Consider the following 24533-nt stretch of genomic DNA (forward strand, 5'->3'; position numbering starts at 1 on the left):
GAGAATTTAAATATTTCCTACAACGATTAAGAAAAAATATAAATGAGAGATATTTATTAACACAGATTTTTTCCATATTTTTCAGACATCTCTATAGGAAATATTAAGATTCTTAACTATCGTAAATATAGGAACAAAATAATTAGCATAATTATGCCCTAGAATAGCAAATGTAACTATACTTTCTTATTATATAATATGTTATTGTACACCCTTGTAAGTTATTCAAAAAATTATAGAAATAAGAACTCAATTCTCTATAAAACCTATTGTATCGTTACAGTTTTCATGGTAACATAGCGGGAACGAATTATGTGAAATTCGTTCATTTAACTTCATCATCTTTCCTTTACCTAATCTATAATGAAGAAAATTGACTCAAAAGCAGTTTATCATAACCAAATCGAACCATCGGTAACAATCAACCAGCTGTTGTAACTGCTACAGGATTTAAACACCAACAAACTAGTCGTTGAAACCACCAACTCCAATATTCACCTAGTCGAAAAAATGAACAACACAAATTATGCCAAATGGTCTTCCTTAATGCATTTGGCCATTAGGGGTAAGGGGAGGCTCAATCATATCATTGCCCACCCCTAGCCATCGACGACCCAACATGCTATTTGAGTCCAACGAATTAAGTCAGTTTCTCGTTGATCGTAGAAAACATTGACGTTGATTTTGTTAATCAATATTTGGATTATCCAACAGCGTATGAATTATGGAGGGGCATCGAAATGATGTACAGCAGCGAACAAGAACGCTTGTAGATTTCTGATCTCATGGTCAAAGTAAAGACTTTAAAACTAGAAAAAGAAACAATTGAAATTTAAAACAACAAATAAATCACCATGTGGAAAGATTTTAACATGAGAGTTCCTAACCCAATGAAATCCCTAAAAGACATAACCAAATACAATAAAATAACATAGAGGGAAATATTATACCAAATTTTGGTCACCATCGACAATTCCATGGATAAAGAAAGGTAAAATTTGTTAAACCAAACTCCACTACCTACGGTGGAAGGCGCCTACACTACCATCCGAAGAGAGGTCGCTCGAAAAACCATTATGAATAGAGGGACGCCATCACAGAAGGAAACCTCCCTAGGACTAGAGAGCGGTTATCTCTTAGAGAACTGACTTAAGAATGTTGTTTTAAAGGGTGGCCAAAAAGGGAGAAGAAAAGTTACTGGAATGGGACAGCAACCATGGTAACCAGTACTTACCGTAAAGTAGACAGGGAAAGCAAATATGAGGATATATCGTGGCACTCTCCACACGCTATGAGGAGTAGAAAGGTAAAAAGATGAAACATCATTCATATGACACCATTGTGAAATTAGAATAGAGAAAGAAAAAGATCTTCCTAACAAGCAAGAGGAGTGCTGCAATGAAAGAGAAACAAAGAAAGACCAAAACCTTCCTAATATAAAAGAGGATAGGGAATTAATACTAAAGCCCTAAGCCTAACCCTAAAATCATCCCCCCTCATCTTTTTTATTCCCATCTTTTTTCCTTTACTTAAACCTAGCCCACTCTTCTCTTCCCCATATCTATCCAACCCACTTTATTTTCTAGGCCGAGCCAAAACCAAATAACCTCCCTTCACACATTCAAAACAAATGAAAGCCATAAAAAAATCTCAAAAATATATCTTGGATCTTTGATAGTGGGGCTACTGACACAATGTTATATAACGCACAAATAACCAAACTTCTTATAAACCGCAAAAAACTAAAATCCAAACTGCCAATGGTGATGTATCTTCTGTAGAAGGGGAGGGTTGTATTGAATTTTCTCTGGATCTTAAAATATCTGATCGTCTATATTTCCCTAAATTATCTTATAAGCTCTTATCTATTAGTCAATCAACTAAAGAACTTAATTGTGTTATTCTCATGTATCTGTATTTTTATCTTGTACAAGATGCAGAAAATTTGGCGTGGCACTAAACGAGGAGGGCTCTTCTATGTGGATGAAGTAACTCAACAAACCAGTACAATACTAGCTCACCAGGCAAAAGAACGTAAATGTTGGTTATGGTACTATCCTCACAGTCATCCATCACCAGGATATTTAGATTATTTATTTCCAGCTTTATCTAAATTTAATTAAAACTTCTTTTGTGCAACATGTATTCTTACTAAGAGTCACAAACAATCTTTTTTTCCAAGCCTATCCCGAACTAATAGTCCTTTTTTTTATTAGTTCATATCGATATATGCGGTCAAGCACCAAGTAATTGGCTCCATATTTTTTCATATTTCTTACTATTTATTGATGATTGCTCTTAGATGACTTGGGTGTATTTTTTTGAAAAAGAAATTTGATGTGTTTGAGAAATTCAAACCCTTTTGCAACCTTATTCATAACCAATACAATAGAACCATAAAAATATTAAGATCAAACAATGGTGGTGAGTATGTCAATGATGATATGCATACTTATTTCAACGCTTATGGTATCATACATCAGACTACTTGTCCTATAACACCACAACAAAATGGAACAACTGAAAGGAAAAATAGAAATCTTATTGCCATTACCTCATGTGCCATTATTCTTGAATCTGAAGTACCGTGGCATGAAGTTGTGGCTACTGCCAGCTATCTAACCAATCGACTTCCAATAAAAAAAGTAAACTTCCAAACACATATTGATGTCTTTTGTAATTATCATAACCATCCAACCAAACTTACAATATCACCTCGAGTCTTTGGTTTCACAATTTATGTTCATATTCCTATATAATAAAGAACCAAACTTGATTCTTATGTTATCAAATGTATTTTTGTCAGTTATGGGGTCCATCAAAAGGATTATCGCTGCATTAGTCCTACTACATCACATTTGTATACTACCACGGATTGTTATTTACAAGAAATCAAATTCTATCAAAAAAACCAACAAAGTGGTCAGGGGAAGAACACAATGGACTCACTAGAATGGTTAATACATTATAATACCCTAATCAAAACCACGAGTGCTCCTATCCTAACTGTAGTTTGATACTGATAACCCAAAAGAACTAGTATGCGAGCAAACTGAGTCTAATTCCCCACATATATAGTTCAACTTAAAATGTGACATTTTGGTTGTTTTTCTATCCGAATTCCTGAGGTTAGTCCTTTTGTTACTGCACAAGATCTTACTATTTTTGACTATGAGACTAATTCAGGAGTACAAAAAGATAATATTGACAGAGAACTTTCAGAAGTACAAGACGATAATTTTATTGAATAAAAATCACAAGAGTCATATAAATTTCCCCTCAGATCAAGGGGAGTACCTCTAAAATGGTACGAACCTGAGTATGAACCCCGCTAGGCAATCTTATGAGGCAGAGACTTTCTCAATAAGCTCAAGCTTTTAATACAACAATGTACTCAACAAAAATTCTCGCATAAAGAGATGAAAAGTGGAGGGAAGCCATACCAATAAAGACGAAGGCTCTTAAGAAAAATCAAACATGGGAAAGGTGTCAAATACCAGTCAAGAAAGGACCAGTAGGAAGCAGATGGGTGTTTACCTTCAAATATAAAGCTTATGATACATTAGAAAGATGAAAAGCCGGATTGGTCGCAAAAGGATATAATACTCAGACCTACGGAATCGAGTACTCAGAGACGTTCTAGCCAGTTGCCAAGCTAAATACAAATCAGGTTTTTTTATCGGTGGCTACAATCTAAGAATGAAAATTACTTCAGTTTGATGTTAAAAATGCATTTTTCCATGGAGATTTGATAAAAGAAGTATATATGAAAGCACCACCTGGATATTCATAAGATCATAAGGTTGTAGAAGAGTGGAGACTGAGAAAGACACATTCTGGGCTTAAACAATCCCCTAGAGCGTGGTTTGGGATATTCACAAAGGTGATAAAAGAAAATGGGTATAGTCAAAGCAATGTAGATCACACATGGCTCCTTAAAAGGAGAGAAAACCTGTTGACTAGCCTCTTTATATATGTGGAGGACCTGATAATTACCGACAGTGACATTGAGGAGATAAAGGTGTTAAAAGGGAAACTGTTCAAAGAATTTGAAATGAGGGACCTCGAAAGACTGATTTACTTCTCAATAGTTGATGTTCTAAGATCTAAAATCGGGATTTTTATTTGTCAAAAGAAGTACATACTTGATTTATTGGCGGAAACTGGTATGATAGACTAAACGCCAACTGATAGTTCTATTGTGGTAAATCATTGGCTTCAAATAACTAAAGAAGAAAAACCAGTAGACAATGAACAATATTAGAGGTTAGTTGGAAATCTTATCTATTTATCACATACTAGGCTAGACATTCCTTATGCGTTGGAGTTATAAGTCAGTTTATGCATAAGCCTCAAGAAGATCATATGAATGATGTAATCTGCATTATAAGAAACTTAAAATGAACTGTTGGAAGAGGGGTTCAATTTAAAAAGGATAATGATTTGGAAATAAAAGCCTACATTGATGCAGATTGGGCAGGAAAACCTATTAATAAAAGATCAACATCCGGCTACTTCACTTTAGTTGGAGGGAATCTAGTTTCTTGGAGGAGTAAAAGATAAAAGGTAGTAGCTCTTTCAAGTGCTAAAGCAGAATTCTGAGGTATTTCTTGAGGAATATATGAGTTTTTATGGATTAGGAAACTTTTGATCGAGTTAGGTATTACTCGTACACAAACTTTTTGACTTTTTGTGATAACAGAGCATCCATCAACATTTATTAGAATCTAGTTCAACACGATCGAACAAAGCATGTGTAGATTGATGGACATTTTATATAGAAATGATAGATGCAAGGATCATTTGACTACCGTTTGTTCGATTCGAAGATCAATTTGTCGACATTTTGACAAAAGCAAGTAGCTTGTAAACCATTTGCAGAATTTTTGGCCAAGTTATAGAGACCTTACAAATCAACTTGAGGTGGAGTGTAGGAAATAGTAAGATTCTGAAATATTGGAAACAAAATAGCATAATTCTCTATCATAACTTATGTTTCGTTATAGTTTTCAATCTCTAAATCAATTTGTAACACCCCGGCCCAACGGACCACCAGTGTCTACTCATAAAGACTGTAGACTAGCCCCACAAACCAACACAAGTCTTTCCAGCGCACTTTGGCCTCACTCGTGGGCGTCCGAAAAAACTTCCCAGTAGGTCACCCATCCTAAAATTGCTCCACACCAAACACGCGTAACTATGGAGTTCTCAGCAAATAAGCTCCCATGAAAAAAAGATGCACCTTGTTGATATGAGTAGTCTATCAATCCTTTTTCAAGCTAAATATGGGGTATTACACAATTGTATCCCCATATCATCAATACTCTAGAATTAAGTTACTATACCTAGCTCCTTAAATTATGTGTTAAAAGTAAAAGGGGCTAACTAATCGGTACAAAAGTAAATTGGCTATAGCTTTTCATGTGAGCTTTCTATTTCTAAGGATATCTTTTCTAGTATTATGTTTTCGATGGAAGAATATGATGGACATATTTATATTCCCTCTATTTTTCATGTTTGTAATTGATGTTATTATATTCTATTTACTCCTTTTCAAAGTTATTTTTATGAGGAATATTTATGAAAATTAATAAAAATAATTATTTATTTAATGAATATATTAATTTATTAAATATTAAATTTAATGGAGATAAGTTGGGATCAAAAATATTAAAAGAATATTTAAATAAATTAGTATAAAAAAATATGAGAACCACAATTATTTAAAAAAGATTAAATGATCATGGATCAATAAAATGAAAATAGGCCTAAATTTGTAATGAAATGATCATGGATCAAAGCACATCCACAACAGTGTATATAAGGCTCAAGTCCATCACACTTCTTATGGCTTTATAGAACTATCTGGGTCAGGTGCAGTAGTAAATGGAAATATTTCGAATTGATGAGCCTATTCCAGTTGTTGCAACTCTTGAATTTTTCCTAGCATCCTAACTCATTTGCCAATTCTTACACTCGAGGTATCAACCTCTAAACTAGCACCTCCATTAATCCAATGTTTCTCATCTGGTTACATCCTACCATGAGTAATTAGCGTCTCCATAACCATTCGTAAACATTACAAAGTAACCCCACCACTGACTTCAGTAGGATAAAAACCCCTTCCATAGTGGCATAGCCCATGTGTAAGCTATAAAGGTGAACTCCACCATATTATCTACATGAATTCAGCATCGTATTTGTGAAACTCTAAACATGAAAGTGATTGTCTTTTTCCATTTAAACTCTAAACAGAATGATTTCAATCTGAACTAAATTTGGAAGTATATCTCTTCTTTGATGCGGAATTATCCACTCTTGCCTTTTCTGATTCTTTTTACCGAAGTAAAACGAGCATAGAATTACTTCAGACTAACTAAAATTTGATGTTCATCTTGTATGCTGGGTACTTATCACCAAAGAAAGAGGAAGCCGTGTCACAATGATTCCTCCATCTTCGCATAAAAATGGTAATCACAAGAGTTTTTGTTAGAAATATTTGAATGAGCAATAAGCATTCATGCCCTAGTGGAAAAAAACGTATCTGCTGCTAATCATTTGCTGCGGTTTTTTATATACGCAGCAATAAATAGGAAAAAAAAATTAGAAAAAAAATAAACAATCAAATGCTGCGGTTTTCATCTTGCCCGCAGCAGATAATCACTTGGACAACTTAAATGCTGCGGTTTTTAGCATGCCCGTAGCATTTAATACTTTCAAAAACGCGCCTTTTAACGTTAAAATGCAAAACCCTCTTCTGTTTCATTAAACATACGTTCATCTTCTTCAAAAAACCCAGCTCTTTAAAAACCGACTACAGTTTCTTGCGCTTAACGTTATACTCTTTAACCCACACGAAGAATTTTCATAAAACACTCAAAAACGGCTGCAACTGTTTCATCTTCTTCTTCTTCATGCTGCTACTTCTTGTTTCATAAACCCACGGCATAACTGTTACTTATTGTTCACTCGAAAAACCCATTGTAACCCACGACATTTTCTTGTTCACTACTACTTCTTATTCATAAACCCACGGCTATAGCTGTTCATAAACTCAAAATTTAAGACTTTGGTCTTGTTCATCTTCAAAACCCACAAAATTAAGGTATTTTTTCTCTTTTTAATTTGTTAAACATTCAAGTTTTTGCAAGATATTCATGAAAACACTTGAAAGTTAGGGCAACTGTTTGTATACTAATTTTGTTTCTCTGTTTTTCGTTCTAGATAACATAACCCACGAAATCAAGGTAATTATATTTATTTTACTAATTTGCAAGTTCATATCTTTATTTTACTATTTGTGAATTTACATTATTCAAGTTTATGTTATTAGTTTGTTAAATATTTGTGTAATTTGTTAAAAATGTGGTTTGTTGTTATACTTATGTCTTTAACTATTAGAATTAGAATATGATTTTATTTACAATGTAGTGCTTAATATTGAAGTATGAAGTATAGAATTAGAATATGAAGTATGTATATTTAGGGTTAAATAGATTTGGTATAAATAAGTATATGTTTTTAGGGTTAAATATGTTTGTTATAAATAAGTATATATGTTAAAAGTTGTGTATTAATTTTACTTTCAATTAATTAATCACACTAATTAGGATGACAAAATATCGTTCTTGGATGTATGAAAGCATTAAATCGTCAGAATTTATTGATGGTGTATTAGAATTTTGTAGTATTGCGGTTGAACATCAAGTTAGGACGGGAGGAGTTGGTTTTATTGCCCATGTGTCACTTGTGGCAATGCATCAAAGGTACATAGTGTTGATATCCTTAGGGAGCACATACATCAACGTGGGTTTAGGCCTCAATATCATGTTTGGGTTTGGCATGGTGAGGAGGGAGTTTACAAAGAGAAAAGTGTTGTTGAGGACGTCAATAATGTGGCTGATGTCAATGAGGATGTAGTAGATCATGTTGATGGATATGAGACAGATGAAGAGAATGTCGATGAGGATGTGGATCGTGTTGATAAGATGATGAAGGGAGTCGAGGACGAGTTAGGAAAACGTCCTCGTGTTTTTGACTTGTTGACAGAGGCTTCTCAAAAGCCTTTGTACCCTGGATACACAAAGTTCACCAAACTAACAGCAGTGTTGACAATTTTCAACATTAAGTCAAAGTTCAATTAGAGTAACGCTAGTTTCACAATATTATTAGAAGCGTTATGTAACACCCCGAGATTTTAATAATGAAATTATTTAATATTTTAATTACTTTTAAAGATTTTACAATTATATTAAATTAATTCCGAATTAGTTTTAATAAATTTCTTTCATATACGGATTTAAATGTTAACTTTTATATATATATATATATATATATATATATATATATATATATATATATATATATATATATATATATATATATATATATATATATATATATATATATATATATATATATATATATATATATATATATATATATATATATATATATATATATATATATATATATATATATATATATATATATATATTAAAAATATAGTTACGATTTCTCAAAAAAAAATGGGTTCGAATCAAAATGATTATTTTATTAAAATGTGTGAGCCCACGAAGGTGAGCCTCTTAATTGGGCCTCGCAAAAAAATGAATCGAGATAAAAAAATAAAAAAATAAATAAATACAAACCAAATAATAAATAAACATAATAAACATAATAATAAACATGTTGAAATACACGAAGATGGTCGAATGCAACAAGAGGGGGGGTGAATTGTTGTGTATCTAACTTTAGTTCGTTTTTCTTCTAATTTGCGGAATTTTAACAAACAAAATAAAATTTAAACGTAAAAAGCAAAAGATAAAAAGAAGACAAAGATTTTACGTGGAAACCTTCTTGGCCTAATACGAAGGAAAACCACGACCCCCCGGGATTTCTAAATTCTCACTATGTTTTAGGCAATCAATTACAATTACATAAAACAAATATGCTTCACTTTAAGCTTCTCTACTCTAGGCCTATTTCCCTTCTCTTCTTTTCTCCTTCTCTTTCTCTTCTCACGCTTCTCTATTCCCTTAGACTTCCCTTAAGTCTAATTACAACCAAAACACTCAATTACCCTTACAAGGCCAATTCTTAAGAAGATTAATATTAAGTAGTTGCTTAAGAAAAATATAATGAATTAATTGGCATTAAAATAACTTTAAATATTTTTCTTATTTTGATCTCACCTTAAGGACACTCTAAGATGGATATCGGTTTAGCGTAGCATCCCTCGTTTATAAAGGGAACAGCCATCAGTGCACTCAACCCACGATTACCATGTAGTGCACTCACCCCATGACTTCCATTTACTTACTAGCTCTTAAAGAAAGTTGGAAAGTTATTGAAAGTAGAGGTGGAAAATGACTCCGGTTCTCTTGTACGGTTAATAGTACATGAGTCACTAGGAAGATCCTAAATTATAGGAGACTCGTTCAAAGTAGAGAATAAATCTCTTGGGTGTCCGATTTTATAGAAGACTTAATCAAAGTGAGGAATAAGTCTTCTCCATATTTTTAGGTGTTTAAAAAAAACTTTTTGCCAATTAATAAATTAATTTAATTAAGCAACTAATTAAACTTTTAACCTTTTACATTAAACAAAAAACAGAAAACGTAATTTTCGTAACTTCCAGTCAATGTCTTCTCCAGACCTGTATCGTGGGGAACAGCGCACTGTCTCCATCTACAACTTTCGTCAGGACTTTAACTCTAGAAACAGTAAACTGACTTCAAAAGCAATTGTCCAATCTTCTTGGATATTGGAGACATGTACAACTTCCACGAACCAAGTCATAGGCTTTATCAACGATTAACACAATCGGATATTCACCTACAAAACAATCTCTAAAATATGTTTGTTTATTTTAAAAGTGAAGTCATCATCAAAACCTAAGAGGCCAACAAAACATAATAATAATAATAATAATAATAATAATAATAATAATAATAATAATAATAATAATAATAATAATAATGATAATAATAATAGCTATAACAAGTATAAACCCGTGGAAACCCTAAGTGTTCAAGGGAGTCGTCACTCTCCCTTCTCATTCTCCTCCTTCTTCCTCTCTTCTCCCCTGCGCCTTTTTCTCCTTTCCCCAGCTAGCTGTCGCCTTCTGCCGACCACCACCAGTTGCCGCCTTCTACGTGACAATCACCTGCACAGCAAGCAGCAGCTGCTCAGCAACCTCCCTTCCCTCCTCCACAGCAGCAACCAGCTGCACAACAGCAGCCGTCCACGAGCGCAGCGCCACCATCTTTGTGCTTCACACCACCGCAACAACCACCTAGTCTTCACCCATTTCTAATTCCCCTTTGTAAGACATCTCACCTACCTCTAATTGATTTTCCTTCTTGTTTTAATTGGGATTTTTATCAAGTTTATGAGTCTTATGGTGATTTTGTATTATTTCTTTCTTTTAGTATTGAATCTTGCTATGAGTTAGAGTTGGATTTATGAATTGAATATATATTGATGAATTAAGGTTTAAATTATGAATGTAAATGAAAGTTGTACTACTTTTGTGTTAAGGGATGTTTTATAACCTTAATAAATTGGTATGAGATTTGAATACGTGATTATATTGTGAATGGTGATAGATGTAGAATAGATGGTTGAAGCTATTAGTCCCAAAAGTGGGTGTTAATTGTCACTTGTATTGTTAAAAAATGATGGTGGTTATTGTTTATGTTATTGAGTATTATTGCTAGTTAATTATGTTACGATCGTGGCTCTTAGAGTTAAATTTTATCGTTGTGGAAGTCGAAAGAAACTATTGTTATTATTGTTGCTAATTATTAGTGGAAGTGTTTCTTTTCGTGTTCTTTGCCATTGTGAGAAATTTTGTATGTTGCAGTGAGTTATACGACAACTTGAGGTCATATCTAACATCAACATTATTCAAGTTATTGGCATTGGTGTTGTTGTATAAGTATCATTTGTTGATGACATGATATGGTGATAGGGTTTTGTTACTCGAGTCCCATAGGTTTAAAGAAATGGTCTTAACGCACACTTTGTTGTTGTGAAAGATTATTTGATCCTTGGTTTAGTGGTTGTAAATGCTTATTCGATTGTTGAGTTAATGTTACAACTTATGAAAAAATATAGATTGAGTAATGTGAATTGGTTTAGTATGCGTTATAATAAGTGGAAGTTACTTTGAATGGGTGGATAATAGCTTGTTGTAGATGCTAGTTGCTCTTAAGTGGAGACAAGTAGGCTCATTAGTTCTATTTCTAACTTGTATAGGTTCCCAGTTCATAAAAGGAAGGTAGAACTTAGTTAGGTGATTTTTGTAACTCTTGGTCGTTCAATGACGCTTGCAGGTACGTACACGCAGTAATTAATTATCATATTCATTGTTTCAAAGTATTATCCATATTTCATGATTATATGCATCGTATTAGAATAATAGAGCGCCAGAAAGTAAACTATGCTAGTGTATAGTCATAATAGTGATATAGGTAAGTGGAATGAAAACATTAGGAGACTATGAGAACAAATTTTTAAATAGTAGAGGACGCACCATGGTTGTGGGTGGTATCGAAGTGATTTCCTACTTATTGAGCCTTGATTTATGATTAGTTGGCGTGACTCAACTGGATTATGTCCGGTTGATTTAATAGTCCCCTAGGGGAGGTTCGACGGGACCACCGTAAGGGGGTATGAGCATGCTTGGGTCACTGGGCGCCTGATGGCCGATATCGCCCCTTGACCGAGGTGATACCATGCGGGCCTTGCAAACCCCAATATGGTGGCCTCTTCACTGGTTTAGTACCCCAGTGTGTTAGTTTTTCCCGAAGGTAAGACCCGAGAGGGTCAGCTGGAGGGGGCATGAGCTCATACTTTGCCATGGGCGTCGGATGGCCGATAACGCCCTTGGCCATGTCACTATGCCATGAATAGAGAAAGGATCCACTACCTTTGAATACACTCGAGAGATTAGTAGTTTGAAAGAGAAACTATGAGTAAATAGAGGTGTTTAGACAGATGAGTAGACTCGCTATTGCCATAATATATCGTTGTCTATAGTTTTGTTCAATGACTGAAATTGTTATAAGTTCATTAATTACTTACGTGTATGTGTTTGTTGTTGTTGTCTGTTCATGACTCTCTATGATGTTCCTGCTGTGACACATCTGACTATGGTCATTATGTGAGCAGCGGGAGGATCATAACTTAACATGACAGGTATAGGAGCTTCTTTTGCTTGCATTGGGGGAAAGAGCGGAGTACGGTTGTAACGATTGTGTACAAATTGTCTAATGCTTGTAGCTTCTATATTACTTGTAAAGTTTTCTTTTGGGGTTGAATAATTTTCTTTTGTATGGAGCCTTGTGACTCCTTGTATGATCAATAGTTCCGCTGCGTAGTTTTTGGATGTATAGTATTGAGAATACTCCTTAGTATCCGTCAGATCGATGCGTTAACACTAGAACAACGATCCTCATTAGAGTTGACGATTTGAGAAGCTGACGATGATTCTTTCCGGCGTGACATATTCTTGAAGGCATTAAAGGCCCTAGATTATTATAGTTATGTTATCCAATTATATATTCTTGTCACATCCTCAGTTTTAACCAAGATGCTACCGAGATTTCCACTCACTCACCTTTTAATCAATCTTTAGCATTTATTTTAATTGTGTTCCCTTTTCTTTTTATGTAACACCCGAATTTCCTCCCTTCCTTCACGATTCTGGTTTCATTTAAGGGGTTGGAAAATCAGGGGTGTTACACGTTAGGTGAGATGCTTCCTGAGGGAAATGAATTTCCAAAGTCGACATATTATGCCAAAAAGCTCATGTGTCCTTTCGGCTTAGAGTACCAGAAGATTCATGCATGTCCGAATGATTGTGTGTTGTATCGGAATGAAAACGAGAACTTAGAAGAGTGTCCTAGGTGTGGCTTATCGCGCTACAAGCGTAAAGGGGCTCGGGATGCTAAAGGGCCCCCGGCTAAGGTATTGTGGTATCTTTCAATAATACCTAGATTCAAGCGCTTGTTTTCTATAAAGAAAGATGCATTAAATTTGAGGTGGCATGCAAATAGGGTGAAGAAAGGTCACTTGCCCACACATCCATCTGATTCTCTGGAGTGGAAGAGTATTGATAGGTTGCATAAGACTTTTGGAGATGAGGTTCGTAATTTAAGGCTCAGACTGTGTACGGATGGAATGAACCCATTCGGCAATCTTAGTTCTCAACATAGTACTTGGCCAGTACTGTTAGTGATCTATAATTTGCCACCTTGGTTGTCTATGAAGCGTAAGTACATTATGCTTTTGCTTCTTATCTCGGGTCTTAAACAACCTGGCAATGACATAGATGTATATCTTGCACCTCTCGTTGAGGATTTGAAAAAGATGTGGGATGAAGGAGCTTCCGAGTTTGATGCGTATGCTAATGAGGAGTTCACCTTGCGTGCAATGCTTTTATGCACCGTTAATGATTTTCCAACATATGGCAACTTAACGGGGTGTAAGAACAAAGGAAAGAAAGCATGCCCAATATGTATCGATGACATGGAATCCAAGTGGATTCCTAAGTGTAAACACATATTCATGCATCATCGAAAGTTCCTCCCACGAGATCACCAATATCGTAAGAAGAAGATGATGTTGAACGGGGAGGTTGAGGACTGTGTAGCTCGTCGACTGTTGACCTGTTATGAGGTTTATGAACAGGTTAAGGGAGTTGAGACTATATTTGGTAAAACAGAGCAAGTGCAAGGGGGTGAAGACCGATTATGGAAAAAAAATCAATCTTTTGGAAGCTTTCATATTGGATAGATCTACAGGTTAGGCATTGTCTTGACGTTATGCATATAGAGAAAAATGTATACGATGCCATACTCGGGACTCTCATGAACATTCCGGGTAAGACAAAGGATGTTAGGGACGTGCGAGATTATTGGTTTGAATGTAAGGGTCTTCGTCCGGAGTTATGGGCACATGTTAAGGTGAGTAAGAAAAGAAATAGAGCTGATGAAGTTGTTGACAGTAAAAAGGAAAGGGCGGTAAGAAGAAGATGAGTAATGACAAAGTTTATTTGCCTCCAGCTTGCTACACATTGTCCAAAGCAGAGAAGCGGGCATTTTTTGAGTCTTTGTATGGCACTAAGGTTTTGTCTGGGTACTCATCCAACATGAAGAGATTTGTGACCCTCAATGGTAAGCTGAAGCTGGAAAGCATGAAATCTCACGATTGCCATGTAATGATGCAAGTGTTCTTACCAATTGCAATCCGTGGAATACTGCCAAAACACGTGAGATATGCTATTACATTGTCATTGGATTATTGGTTTAATTATTTTTTACATTGTACATTATTGGATTATTTATTAATATTAAACGAAAAAAGCAAAAAAAAATAATAATATATATGCTGCGGATCTCCATAAAACCGCAGCATATATAGGCAAAACTATATGCTGCGGTTTTGTGGAGGCCCGCAGCATATAGTCTTGCACTATATGCTGCGGTTTTAGGGAGGCCCGCAGCATATGGTTGACTTTTCTACTACGGTTTTAAACCGCAGCATTTATAATAGGTCATCTGCTGCTATCACTAATGCTTGGAGCCAAAACTGCAGTATATTATGGCCAAAAAACCGCAGCAAATGAGGTTTTTTCCATTAGTGATGTATACTACCAAAGGGGGCTTACTTCAAAAAATTTCTAAATTTTTTTTGTGTTGCTCTCCTTCATACAAGTTGATGCTATTTGAAACATTGTAACATTGTAATATTTAAGAGTTGGGATCCTGCAACTCCCAAACATCACCTGTGATGCTATTTGATAATAAGCGCGCCGTTGTTTAATTTCAAAGAACAGCTTCATTGTAGATAGACATGAGGAAAAACGCTGTGTTTGATTGTTTATGCAGCTTCATTACCCTAAGAGCATGTTCCCTTCAATTTAATTTTTGAACTTATTACTTATTCTTATTGGAATCAGAGCAGATTAAATCAGATCAGATCACACCAGACCAGATCAGACCAGACCAGATCAAACCAGATCAGATCAAATCAGACCAAATCAGATCAGATCAAATCATGATTACTTATTATTATTATTATTATTATTATTATTATTATTATTATTATTATTATTATTATTATTATTATTATTATTATTATTTTTATTTTATTTTTTTTAGAGAATAAGATTTTTGTATTACCCAAGCAAAAAACGGGATACAAGGGAATTAAGACCCTAAGATTTCCAGCTTAGATCCTTAAAGTTGTATTAGTGTGGACACTATGTCCAACTTCTAGGAAGGATTTCAAAGCGTCACTCTTCATGTGCATGGGGGATAAGCGAGAAACATAATAAAATGGATATATGAGGAATCAACCATTCACAAACCAAGCTCGGTCAATAGGATATGCCCTACTTGACAGGACTACAAAAAGAAACAAAACTAGCCTATCAAACATTAAGAACCAGCCCTACCTGAAAGGGCATCACGGCCTAAGACAGTAGAGACGGAAACTGGCATGGAGGACCGGATAGGTAGTGCCGGAGGCTTCAACAGCTTATGAATGAGGACCTAGGAAGGAACAAAGTCGAGGCCTAAGACAGCAGCTATCGTAAGGACAATCGCACTGGAAACTGAGAGCTGAAGCAGCATCCGAGTACAAACACCATCAATAGAGACTAAAGCTGTGAAGAAGCTTCAAGCTGATTCACCTCTCAAGGATGCTAAAAATTTGAATCTGGTCTCTGAAGCGTCGTTGATGTTGCCTACCACTTGGTTAACCATTGGTACCTTGTGGTTCCACGTGGCATCAATCCTGGCGCTCCAAATTGCATAGATGTGGTTGCAAAGGATGGCCTCATAATGCTTTCTCTTGAGGCGGCCCATATGGGTCCTTTGGAGGGTATGTTCCAGTGTCTCTATTTTGCTATTGGTCCCAATCCATTCTTTCAGTTTATCTACGCACTTCTGACTAAAGGCGCATTGGAAAAATAGATGGTTCACCGTTTCACTTTCCAAACCGCAAATTGGGCATGTGTCAATATCGACGACTCCAGCAAGATTAAGGCGATGTTTTGTTTTCAGACAATTGTTGAACGCCAACCGTGCTATGAATCTATTTCTGGTGGTACCAATCCTGCTCCATACTATGTTGTTCCACCTGACTCTTTCTTCTCCCCCCCTAAGGTCGTTGTTATGATGGTGTGTTCATCCACCTCATTAACTTGTCCTTGACCTTGCATAGCTTTGTAACGACCCAGATGGATGTGATGGAGGGGATGAAACATAACCAGTTGCCTCCTTTTATGTACACCTCATGTATCCATTTAACCCAAAAGAACTCTTGGAGGATGCTGATGTGCCAAGCAAATTTACTAACCGCAACTAAATTCTAGAACTTTAAGTCTCTTATTCCAAGGCCCCTTTCTTTCTTTGGCTTACACACTTTCTCCCAGCTAATGTTCCCAGGGCTCTTGGATTCAGTGGAGCCATAACATAGGAAAGATCTGCAAATTGCGTTCACTTGTCAGAGGACCTTTTTGGAAAGTATGACAGCTTTACACCAATAGTTGGTTGTACTCATGAGGACGGAGTTGACTAACTGGAGGCAAGTAGTGTAGGAAAGATTTTTGCATACCAGAATTTGATCTGGGCTGTCATCTTGTCTACCAAATACTTACAATCTTTGACTGAGAACCTTCTCGATGTGAGAGGCATCCCAAGGTACTTGACTGGGAGGCTATCAAAATTGTAGTCTATGATCTGCTTAACCTGATCCTTGAATTCATTGCTGACTCCTGCAAGGTATATGCCTGATTTAGAATTGTTGGCTTGTTGGCTGGAGCATGAGGAGAAGTAGTTTATCATCTTAATCAGGATACTGATGGATTGTAGGTCACCTTTATAGAATAGCATAAGGTCATCTGCAAAAGCTTGATGAATGAGCTTAAGCTTGCTACATCTAGGGTGAAATTTAAACTCTGGTTATTCGCTGGCCATGTTAAGGGCCCTCGAGAGGTATTCCATGCCTATTACAAAGAGTAAGGAGACATTAGATCTCCTTGTCTGACTCCTCTTTTGGCTTGGAATATGGTGAGGGGGCTGCCAATGATAACCAACGAGTACTGAGTAGACGTGACGCACGCATGACGATCTCTATGAACTTCCTTGGGAAACTGAGAGCTATTAACATATCATGTAGGATGTCCTAATCAAGTGTATCATAGGCTTTCTTGAGGTCTATTTTTAAGAGGCAACTGAGGGAGCAATTCTTCTAACCATAATGGTTGATTATATCTTGACATAAGAAGATGTTATGCAGGATGCTTCTTCCTTCAATAAAGGCTCCTTGTGTGGGGTTTATGATGGATCCCAGTACAAGTCGTAGCTTCCTGCGGATGAGTTTTGAAATACACTTGTATATAACATTGCAACAAGAGATTGGACAATAGTCACTTGAGGTGTTTGGGGAGGCGACCTTTGGAATGAGGGTGATAGCTGTTGTGTTCCAAGATTTCAGGAGGGTGCTATTTGCAAAAAAGTCCTGAACTGCTTTCACAACATCTGTACTAACAATCTCCCAAGCAGCCTTATAAAACCCAATGTTGAAACCATCCAAATCTGGTGCTTTTTCTTCTGGAATGCTCCATATGGCTTCTTTAATCTCATTTGGGGTGAAATTTAGATTGAAAAGATTTTGTTGGTCCGGACTGAGCATAGGGCCATTATTTCTCACGTTCATGTTGATTTTCGATCCCTCCTTCATTTTACATCCAAGGAGGTCTATGTAATACTTCTGGAACATTTCCTGGATTCCCTTGGATCCTAATAGTGCGATCTTGAAGGTGTAGGACGTTTATAGTATTGCATTTCTTCCGGTGCTGAATAGAATGGTGAAAGTATCTGGTATTGTCATAATCCAAAGTGAGCCAATTGAGTTTGGCTTTCTATATGAGGCCTGCTTCCCATTCTTTCTTTAATATCCTATAAACCTCTAATTTTATGCATTCGACATCAGCTAGATATTTGTCCCCAGGGTGTAGGTGGAGCTCCTGTTGGGCTTTGTTAAGCTCATCTTCAGCTTTAGCCAAGTCCACTGTTCTGTATTCTTGAACCGTAATTTACATGCCTCCTTAACCAACTTGAGATTATGATCGAGGTGATTTGAGTTCCCACACGGGCGGGTGCGCCATGCTTCTCGGATGGTTTCAATGAAATCTCTGTGTTTTCCCCAGTGATTGAGGAACTTACAAGGTTTTTTACGTTTAGGGGGCTCTAGGAATTGAACCAGCATTGATGTGTGGTGGAAGTATCCTTCCGAAAGAAAGTAGACCTCAGTTGTGGGAAATAAGCTCTCCCATACTGGGTTTCCCATCACTCTGTCAATCTTGCTTAGCACCCTAGCTTCCCCTCTTTTCTTGTTAGACCATGTAAAAAATCTCCTGGTACTTTTCAAGTCATAAATCTCACAATTCCCCATGCATTGTCGAAGAGGCTCTATTTCATTGAGGCATGATTTTTGACCTATCCTCTTCTTTAGATTGGCTATGCAGTTGAAATCTCGTAGGACTATCCAAGGCCCTGTTAGAGTTGCACCTATAGTCTCGAGCTCAGAAAGCATAATACTCCTCTCTTTCTTATCTGTTGCCCCATACACAAAGGAGCATGCAAAACTATCACCTACATATGGGCTGACGACTAGATGGATGACTTGGCCGTAACGAACCGTATGTCTACTTTTATTTCCTCGGCTTTCCAGGCTACTATGATCCTACCTCCCTTGTGATGAGCTAGGTTGCACGAGATACACCAAGACGGGCAGATTCTTTGGTAAAGGGCACATATGCCTTGCCGCTTTACTTTCGTTTCTAGGAGGCTAAATAGGCTTACGTTGTGGTTGGAGATGAAACGGGTCACTTCAGCTTGTTTACTAACCTTATTTAGCCCCCTGACATGCCAAGTGAGGATGTTATTCATGATCCTGGATGGAGTAAGTCCCTAGCACTTTGATAGGTAGGATCTTATCATGAGATCTCTCGGAAGATTGGTTTTCTATGGTGGAGTCCGAGAGCATAGTGTAGGAATTAAATATTGGGACTTGGCCACTATGTTCATTGTGTTGGCCTTTCTAATTCACCCCCATCTGTTGCGCTGCTGAATGTGGCTCACTACTGGATTCAAGGAGTGTGGTGCACTGACTTTCCAATTGGATTGGAGGTTGTATCATCGTGCCTTCACTTGCCCCTCTTTTATCTTATTCTTTTGTGTGAGCAATCTGACTACCTTTAATTTCTTCACCCATACTCTTCTAGGTTGTTTCTTAGGTTGTTGGTTCGAGGTTTTATGGGTTCGACAAACACCTAGTTGATGGCCAAGTTGCTGACATTGGTGGCACCAGTTGGGTTTCTAGTCATATTGTATAGTTTATTTAACCAATTCATCATATTCATTTGTGAAGAACACCTCATCCGGTAGGCCATTTTCTTTATGTCCATTTCTATTAGGGCTCTAGCATACATTAACCTATCCTTACTCTTGGTAGCATTGTCTACTTTAAGAACATTACCCAAAAGCCCAGCAATCTTCCTGATACATCTTTCACCCCAATATTGCATTGCTAGGGCTGGTAAGTGTACCCATATTGGGATGGTGGATAGGTCTTCTTTTTCCAATGAAATCTTGACTTTCCATGGCTTGATGATGAAAGACTTCTTGTCAAAGAGGATGCCACTCATCTCACAAACTTTGTCTAGCTAGTTTATCATTCAATCTCACAATGAAGACACCCTTCCTAACCATACCAACTCTCTCCACATCAAGGTCTTTTCATATTCGTTTCATATACCCATCGATAAGATGTAATGGGGGATTGGCTCCTATGACATAGCATACTACTGCAGACTCCCAATATTTGACTTCATCTTCAATATCCTTAAAGGTGATTTTAACAATGTTAGGGACCATACCTTAAGGCTGCACACTTTTGCCTTGTTCTGGTGCTGAAAACGACACTTGTTGCTGCCCCATTTCATGTTGCTTACTAGTCTGGTTCATCTAAGCTAAAGGCTGCACTAATTCCCGTGTTCTGGAACTGAATTCGACAAATGCTACAGCCCCTCTTCATGAGTCTGGTTCAATTGAGCTGCGGCTAACTACGGTCAACCTTTCATGAGCTTTGAATAATTGATGCCTAGCTCTGTTTCAAAGTATCAGGTGATGGTGTTGGGTTCGTTTCCCCCAATTCATGCGAATTAGGGTTTGCTTCTTCCTTCTCCATCGCTGATCTGCTGTCATTGCTACACGGTGTTGATGGTTCACCGGTTAACTGTGGTGGTTCAACAAGCTTCGCTGCTTCCTTCCTCGGCCTACCTAGCCCCCTAGTCATGGCGGGTCCACCCATACTGGATGAGGAACCAGGATCGCTATCAAGAGAGAGAGGGGAAAGCGTGTTCTTTCTTCTATTATTATTATTATTATTATTATTATTATTATTATTATTATTATTATTATTATTATAATAATAATTATTATTATTATTATTATTATTATTATTTTAGGTGTTATTAATTATTATTTCAAATTAATAACAATAATAATAATAATAATAATAATAATAATAATAATAATAATAATAATAATAATTATTATTATTATTATTATTATTATTATTATTATTATCATTATTATTATAATTAATTAAATATTAATTAATTAATAAATAAATATATAAATAATAATTTTAATAATATAAATAATGTAATAATATTATTATATTAATTAATTAATTAATTAATTAACAATATTGATTAATTAATAATAATATATACATGATTATTTAATAATTAAAATAACATTAATGACATTTTTATTATTTAATTATTTAATTGAATAATATTAATATTAATTAATTAATTTCTTGATTAGATAATAATAATAATAATAATAATAATAATAATAATAATAATAATAATAATAATAATAATAATAATAATAATAATAATAATAATAACTTTATGAAATCAAATAAAATCATATCAGATCAGATTAGATCAGACCAGATCATATCAAATCAGACTAGATCATAACGATTCAGATCAGATAAGAGTGAAGATCAGGCCTTAGTAAATTCAGATCAGATCCAATCAGATCAAACGAAGAGAACAGCCCTGAGCCTTACTTAATGTAAGAATCATTGCTTATGGTTCTGGGTTATCCAATTTGAGACCTTTAGGTAAGGTTGGTTGTAATATCATGTAATTACGTTAAAAAAAATTGTATGAGACGGTATCACCGTGAGATATATCTCATATATAAGTTAAATAGTCCAATAATATAAATTTGTAGCATATAAGTTTCTTGTTATGAGGTTGTTTCAACAAAAGGCCGTCTCTCACAAGAGTACCTCATTTTATAGCCAGAAAAAATAATAAAGGAAAAGAAATACACTCCAAAGCAAACGTTTTTGTTTGGCTCATAGGCCAAATACAACACAAGTCTTGTATGAGATTGTCTAACTATGAGATTATTTCATGTAATTAATCAATTTCTCTAATTGATCACTTTAAGTTTATAACTGGTCATTCTAAGACTATAAAAATCGAATACTTTAAGGTTATAAGAAATCACTTAAAGACAATAAGTAAATATTAAATCAGCCCAATAAACATGCTCTCGGTGAGAAACCGTCTCATTAGAGAATTGTAAATACAATTTAGATGCCTTTTAACTATGGTCCAAACACACCGATAATGTGTTGAGCATGGCTCAAACTATCATGTAATATGTTCTGAGTCATGGCCTAATCACATCTAGGTTGTACTTGAGCCAAAACCCAAATACAATCTTGACTCATTTCGCTTTTTTTTGCCTTTATACTATAAAGAGACATAACTTATTGTTGGCCTCTTAGGTTTTGATGATGACTTCACTTCTAAATAAACAAACATGTTTTAGAGATTGTTTTGTAGGTGAATATTCGATTTTGTTAATCGTTGATGAAGCCTATGACTTGGTTCGTGGAAGTTGTACATGTCTCAAATATCCAAGAAGTTGGACAATTGCTTTAGAAGTCAGTTTACTGTTCCTAAAGTTAAAGTCCTGACGAAAGTTGTAGATGGAGACAGTGCGCTGTTCCCCACGATACAGGTCTGAAGAAGACATTGACTGGAAGTTACGAAAATTACGTTTTCTATTTTTGGTTAATGTAAAAGGTTAAAAGTTTAATTAGTTGCTTAATTAAATTAATTTATTAATTGGCAAAAAGTTTTTTCTAAACGCCTAAAAATATGGAGAAGACTTATTCCTCACTTTGAATTAGTCTCCTATAAATTCGGACACCCAAGAGATTTATTCTCTACTTTGAACAAGTCTCCTATAATTTAGGATCTTCCTAGTGACTCATGTACTATTAACCGTACAAGAGAACCGCAGTCATTTTCCACCTCTACTTTCAATAACTTCCCAATTTTCTTTGGGAGCAAGTAAGTAAATGGAAGTCATGGGGTGAGTGCACTACATGGAAATCGTGGGTTGAGTGCACTGATGGCTTTTCCCTTTATAAACGAGGGAAGCTACGCTCAAGCGAAGTATGCATTAAAAGTGTCCATTAAGGGAGATCAATTAAGAAAAATATTCAAAGTTATTTTAATGCCAATTAATTCATTATATTTTTCTTGAGCAACTACTTAATTTTAATCTTCTTAAGAATTGGCCTTGTAAGGGTAATTGAGTGTTTTTGTTGTAACTAGACTTAAGGGAAGTCTAGGGGAATAGAGAAGCTTCAAGAGAAGCGTGAGAAGAGAAAGAGAAGGAAAAAAGAAGAGAAGAGAAATAGGCCTAGAGTAGAGAAGCTTCAAGTGAAGCATATTTGTTTTATGTAATTGTAATTGATTGCCTAAAACATAGTGAGAATTTTGAAATCCCGGGGGGTCGTGGTTTTTCCTTCTTATTAGGCCAAGAAGGTTTCCACGTAAAATCTTTGTCTCCTTTTATTAATTTTCTTTTCGTTTTTGAGTTTAAGTTTTGTTCTTTACTTGATACAATTCCGCAAAAATTAGAGGCAAAAATCTTAAACCTAATACACAACAATTCACCCCCCCCTTTTGTTGCATTCGATCATCTATTAGCATTCATACACTTATAATTATATTTGATTGTATTTGTGGTTAATGTCTATTTTGCAGACATAAAATGACTTGTACATTGATATGCCTAATTTTTAAAATCCTTGACGTGTCAAATTTATTGTTATGAAATTGAGAGCAAAAAGGCTATGGATAATATAATAGGAAACAAAAAGAGAAAAACGAATATGGGAAGGAGTAAGAATCAAGTCGAGTCAGGTCATTTTTTCATCCTAACTTCCTCGAACCATGATGAATATCTTTATCATCTACATCAGTGTCATATAATTCACTAATCTTCTTGCGAATTAAAAAGTAAAGCAAAATATAATCAATTTCAAACTATTTATTGTTTTAACCAAATTGCAAATTCAAAAACAAATTAACTAAAAAAACACAAAATATGTTGCACTTATAGATCAAATGACCACACTATATACTAATACATCTAAGTGTAACTCAAATACTTATTTTGTTTTTGGGATAACTCAAATACTTAATTATTAACTCAATATGCACAAAATCTATTTTAGTCTTACTTGAAAACCAACCAATAATATGTAAGAGAGTAAAATCAATCCGAGAAGGCCCAAGTAATGCCAACAAAGCCTTGAAAACTACCATCATTACAGATCTAAAAAACGATCCAAATCATGAAACGTATTCGGTAAAATAGTTTATTAGACAATTTTAGCCTATTTTAACACACAAATAGAAAGTTGGGTAATCAAACTATATAATGTTAGTGTTTGGTAAATTAGTCGGCTTATTAATATGAATCAGCTATTTTTGAACAAGCTACTTCAAGCAAAACGTTCAAATATAAAATCTATTGTTCAAATCAACCACTCAAATTAACTATCGACTAACAGTTATTAGTTGCTTACCAAACACCCCATATCTTTTTCCCATATCCATATTAATATTCTTTTTTATTTAGGATAGGCTAGAGAATCTCTACTTGCAAGGTAGAAAAAAATTAAGTCTTCCTAGAGTCGGTGGAATTAAACCTCTGCCACAAGGATAAAAGGAAAAGTTCCCAACCACCACATCAATCCATAATTCTTAGAACATCCATATATACTTTTGAGTGAGAGTTTGATTGTGCCTTTTAGTCCCTCGAACATAAATGAAAAGTTATTTAAGGATTTAAAGACAAAATCAAGAGCACAAGGATGCAGGGTATGAACTAAATTTTTTTTTTTTTGTTTGAAAAAATAGTTGTCAAAACTACAAGCATATAATGTAGATATCATATAACTGTTTATTTTATTTTTTAAAATTAAATATTTGCTGCACTTCTCAACATATTGTCACAATATTTTGTGGTCAATAGTATGATCACTTCAATAATCAATGCCCCCAATAAAAATCTCTTTCTAGATAGTTCATATTTACAACTCAATACTACACCAACGTT

The 24533-nt window shown here is 35.3% G+C and overlaps 2 protein-coding genes across 3 annotated transcripts in view; both read right to left on the reverse strand.

Moving 5' to 3' along the window:
• LOC130814806 (oxysterol-binding protein-related protein 4B-like) overlaps nucleotides 1–24533 on the reverse strand; it is a 988965-nt gene that overhangs the window by 58332 nt on the left and 906100 nt on the right. The gene's annotated exons all lie outside the window — the stretch shown is intronic.
• On the reverse strand, nucleotides 18010–19218 carry LOC130815647 (uncharacterized). The gene is made up of 2 exons (XM_057682137.1): nucleotides 19191–19218; nucleotides 18010–18632 (listed from the first exon to the last, which is right to left on the reverse strand). The coding sequence occupies exons 1-2, from the start codon at nucleotides 19216–19218 to the stop codon at nucleotides 18010–18012; spliced, it is 651 nt and encodes a 216-aa protein (XP_057538120.1).

The sequence above is a fragment of the Amaranthus tricolor genome, chromosome 6 (assembly GCF_026212465.1).
Source record: "Amaranthus tricolor cultivar Red isolate AtriRed21 chromosome 6, ASM2621246v1, whole genome shotgun sequence".
In the NCBI taxonomy this organism is placed as follows: domain Eukaryota; kingdom Viridiplantae; phylum Streptophyta; class Magnoliopsida; order Caryophyllales; family Amaranthaceae; genus Amaranthus; species Amaranthus tricolor.

Coding starts and splice junctions, on each gene's coding strand:
- LOC130815647 (XM_057682137.1), bottom strand. CDS start 19,218: ATGATACAACCTCCAATCCAATTGGAAA. Junction 18,633..19,190: donor ACCTCCAATCCAATTGGAAA/GTCAGTGCACCA, acceptor ATGGGGCAACAG/ATAAGAAAGAGAGGAGTATT.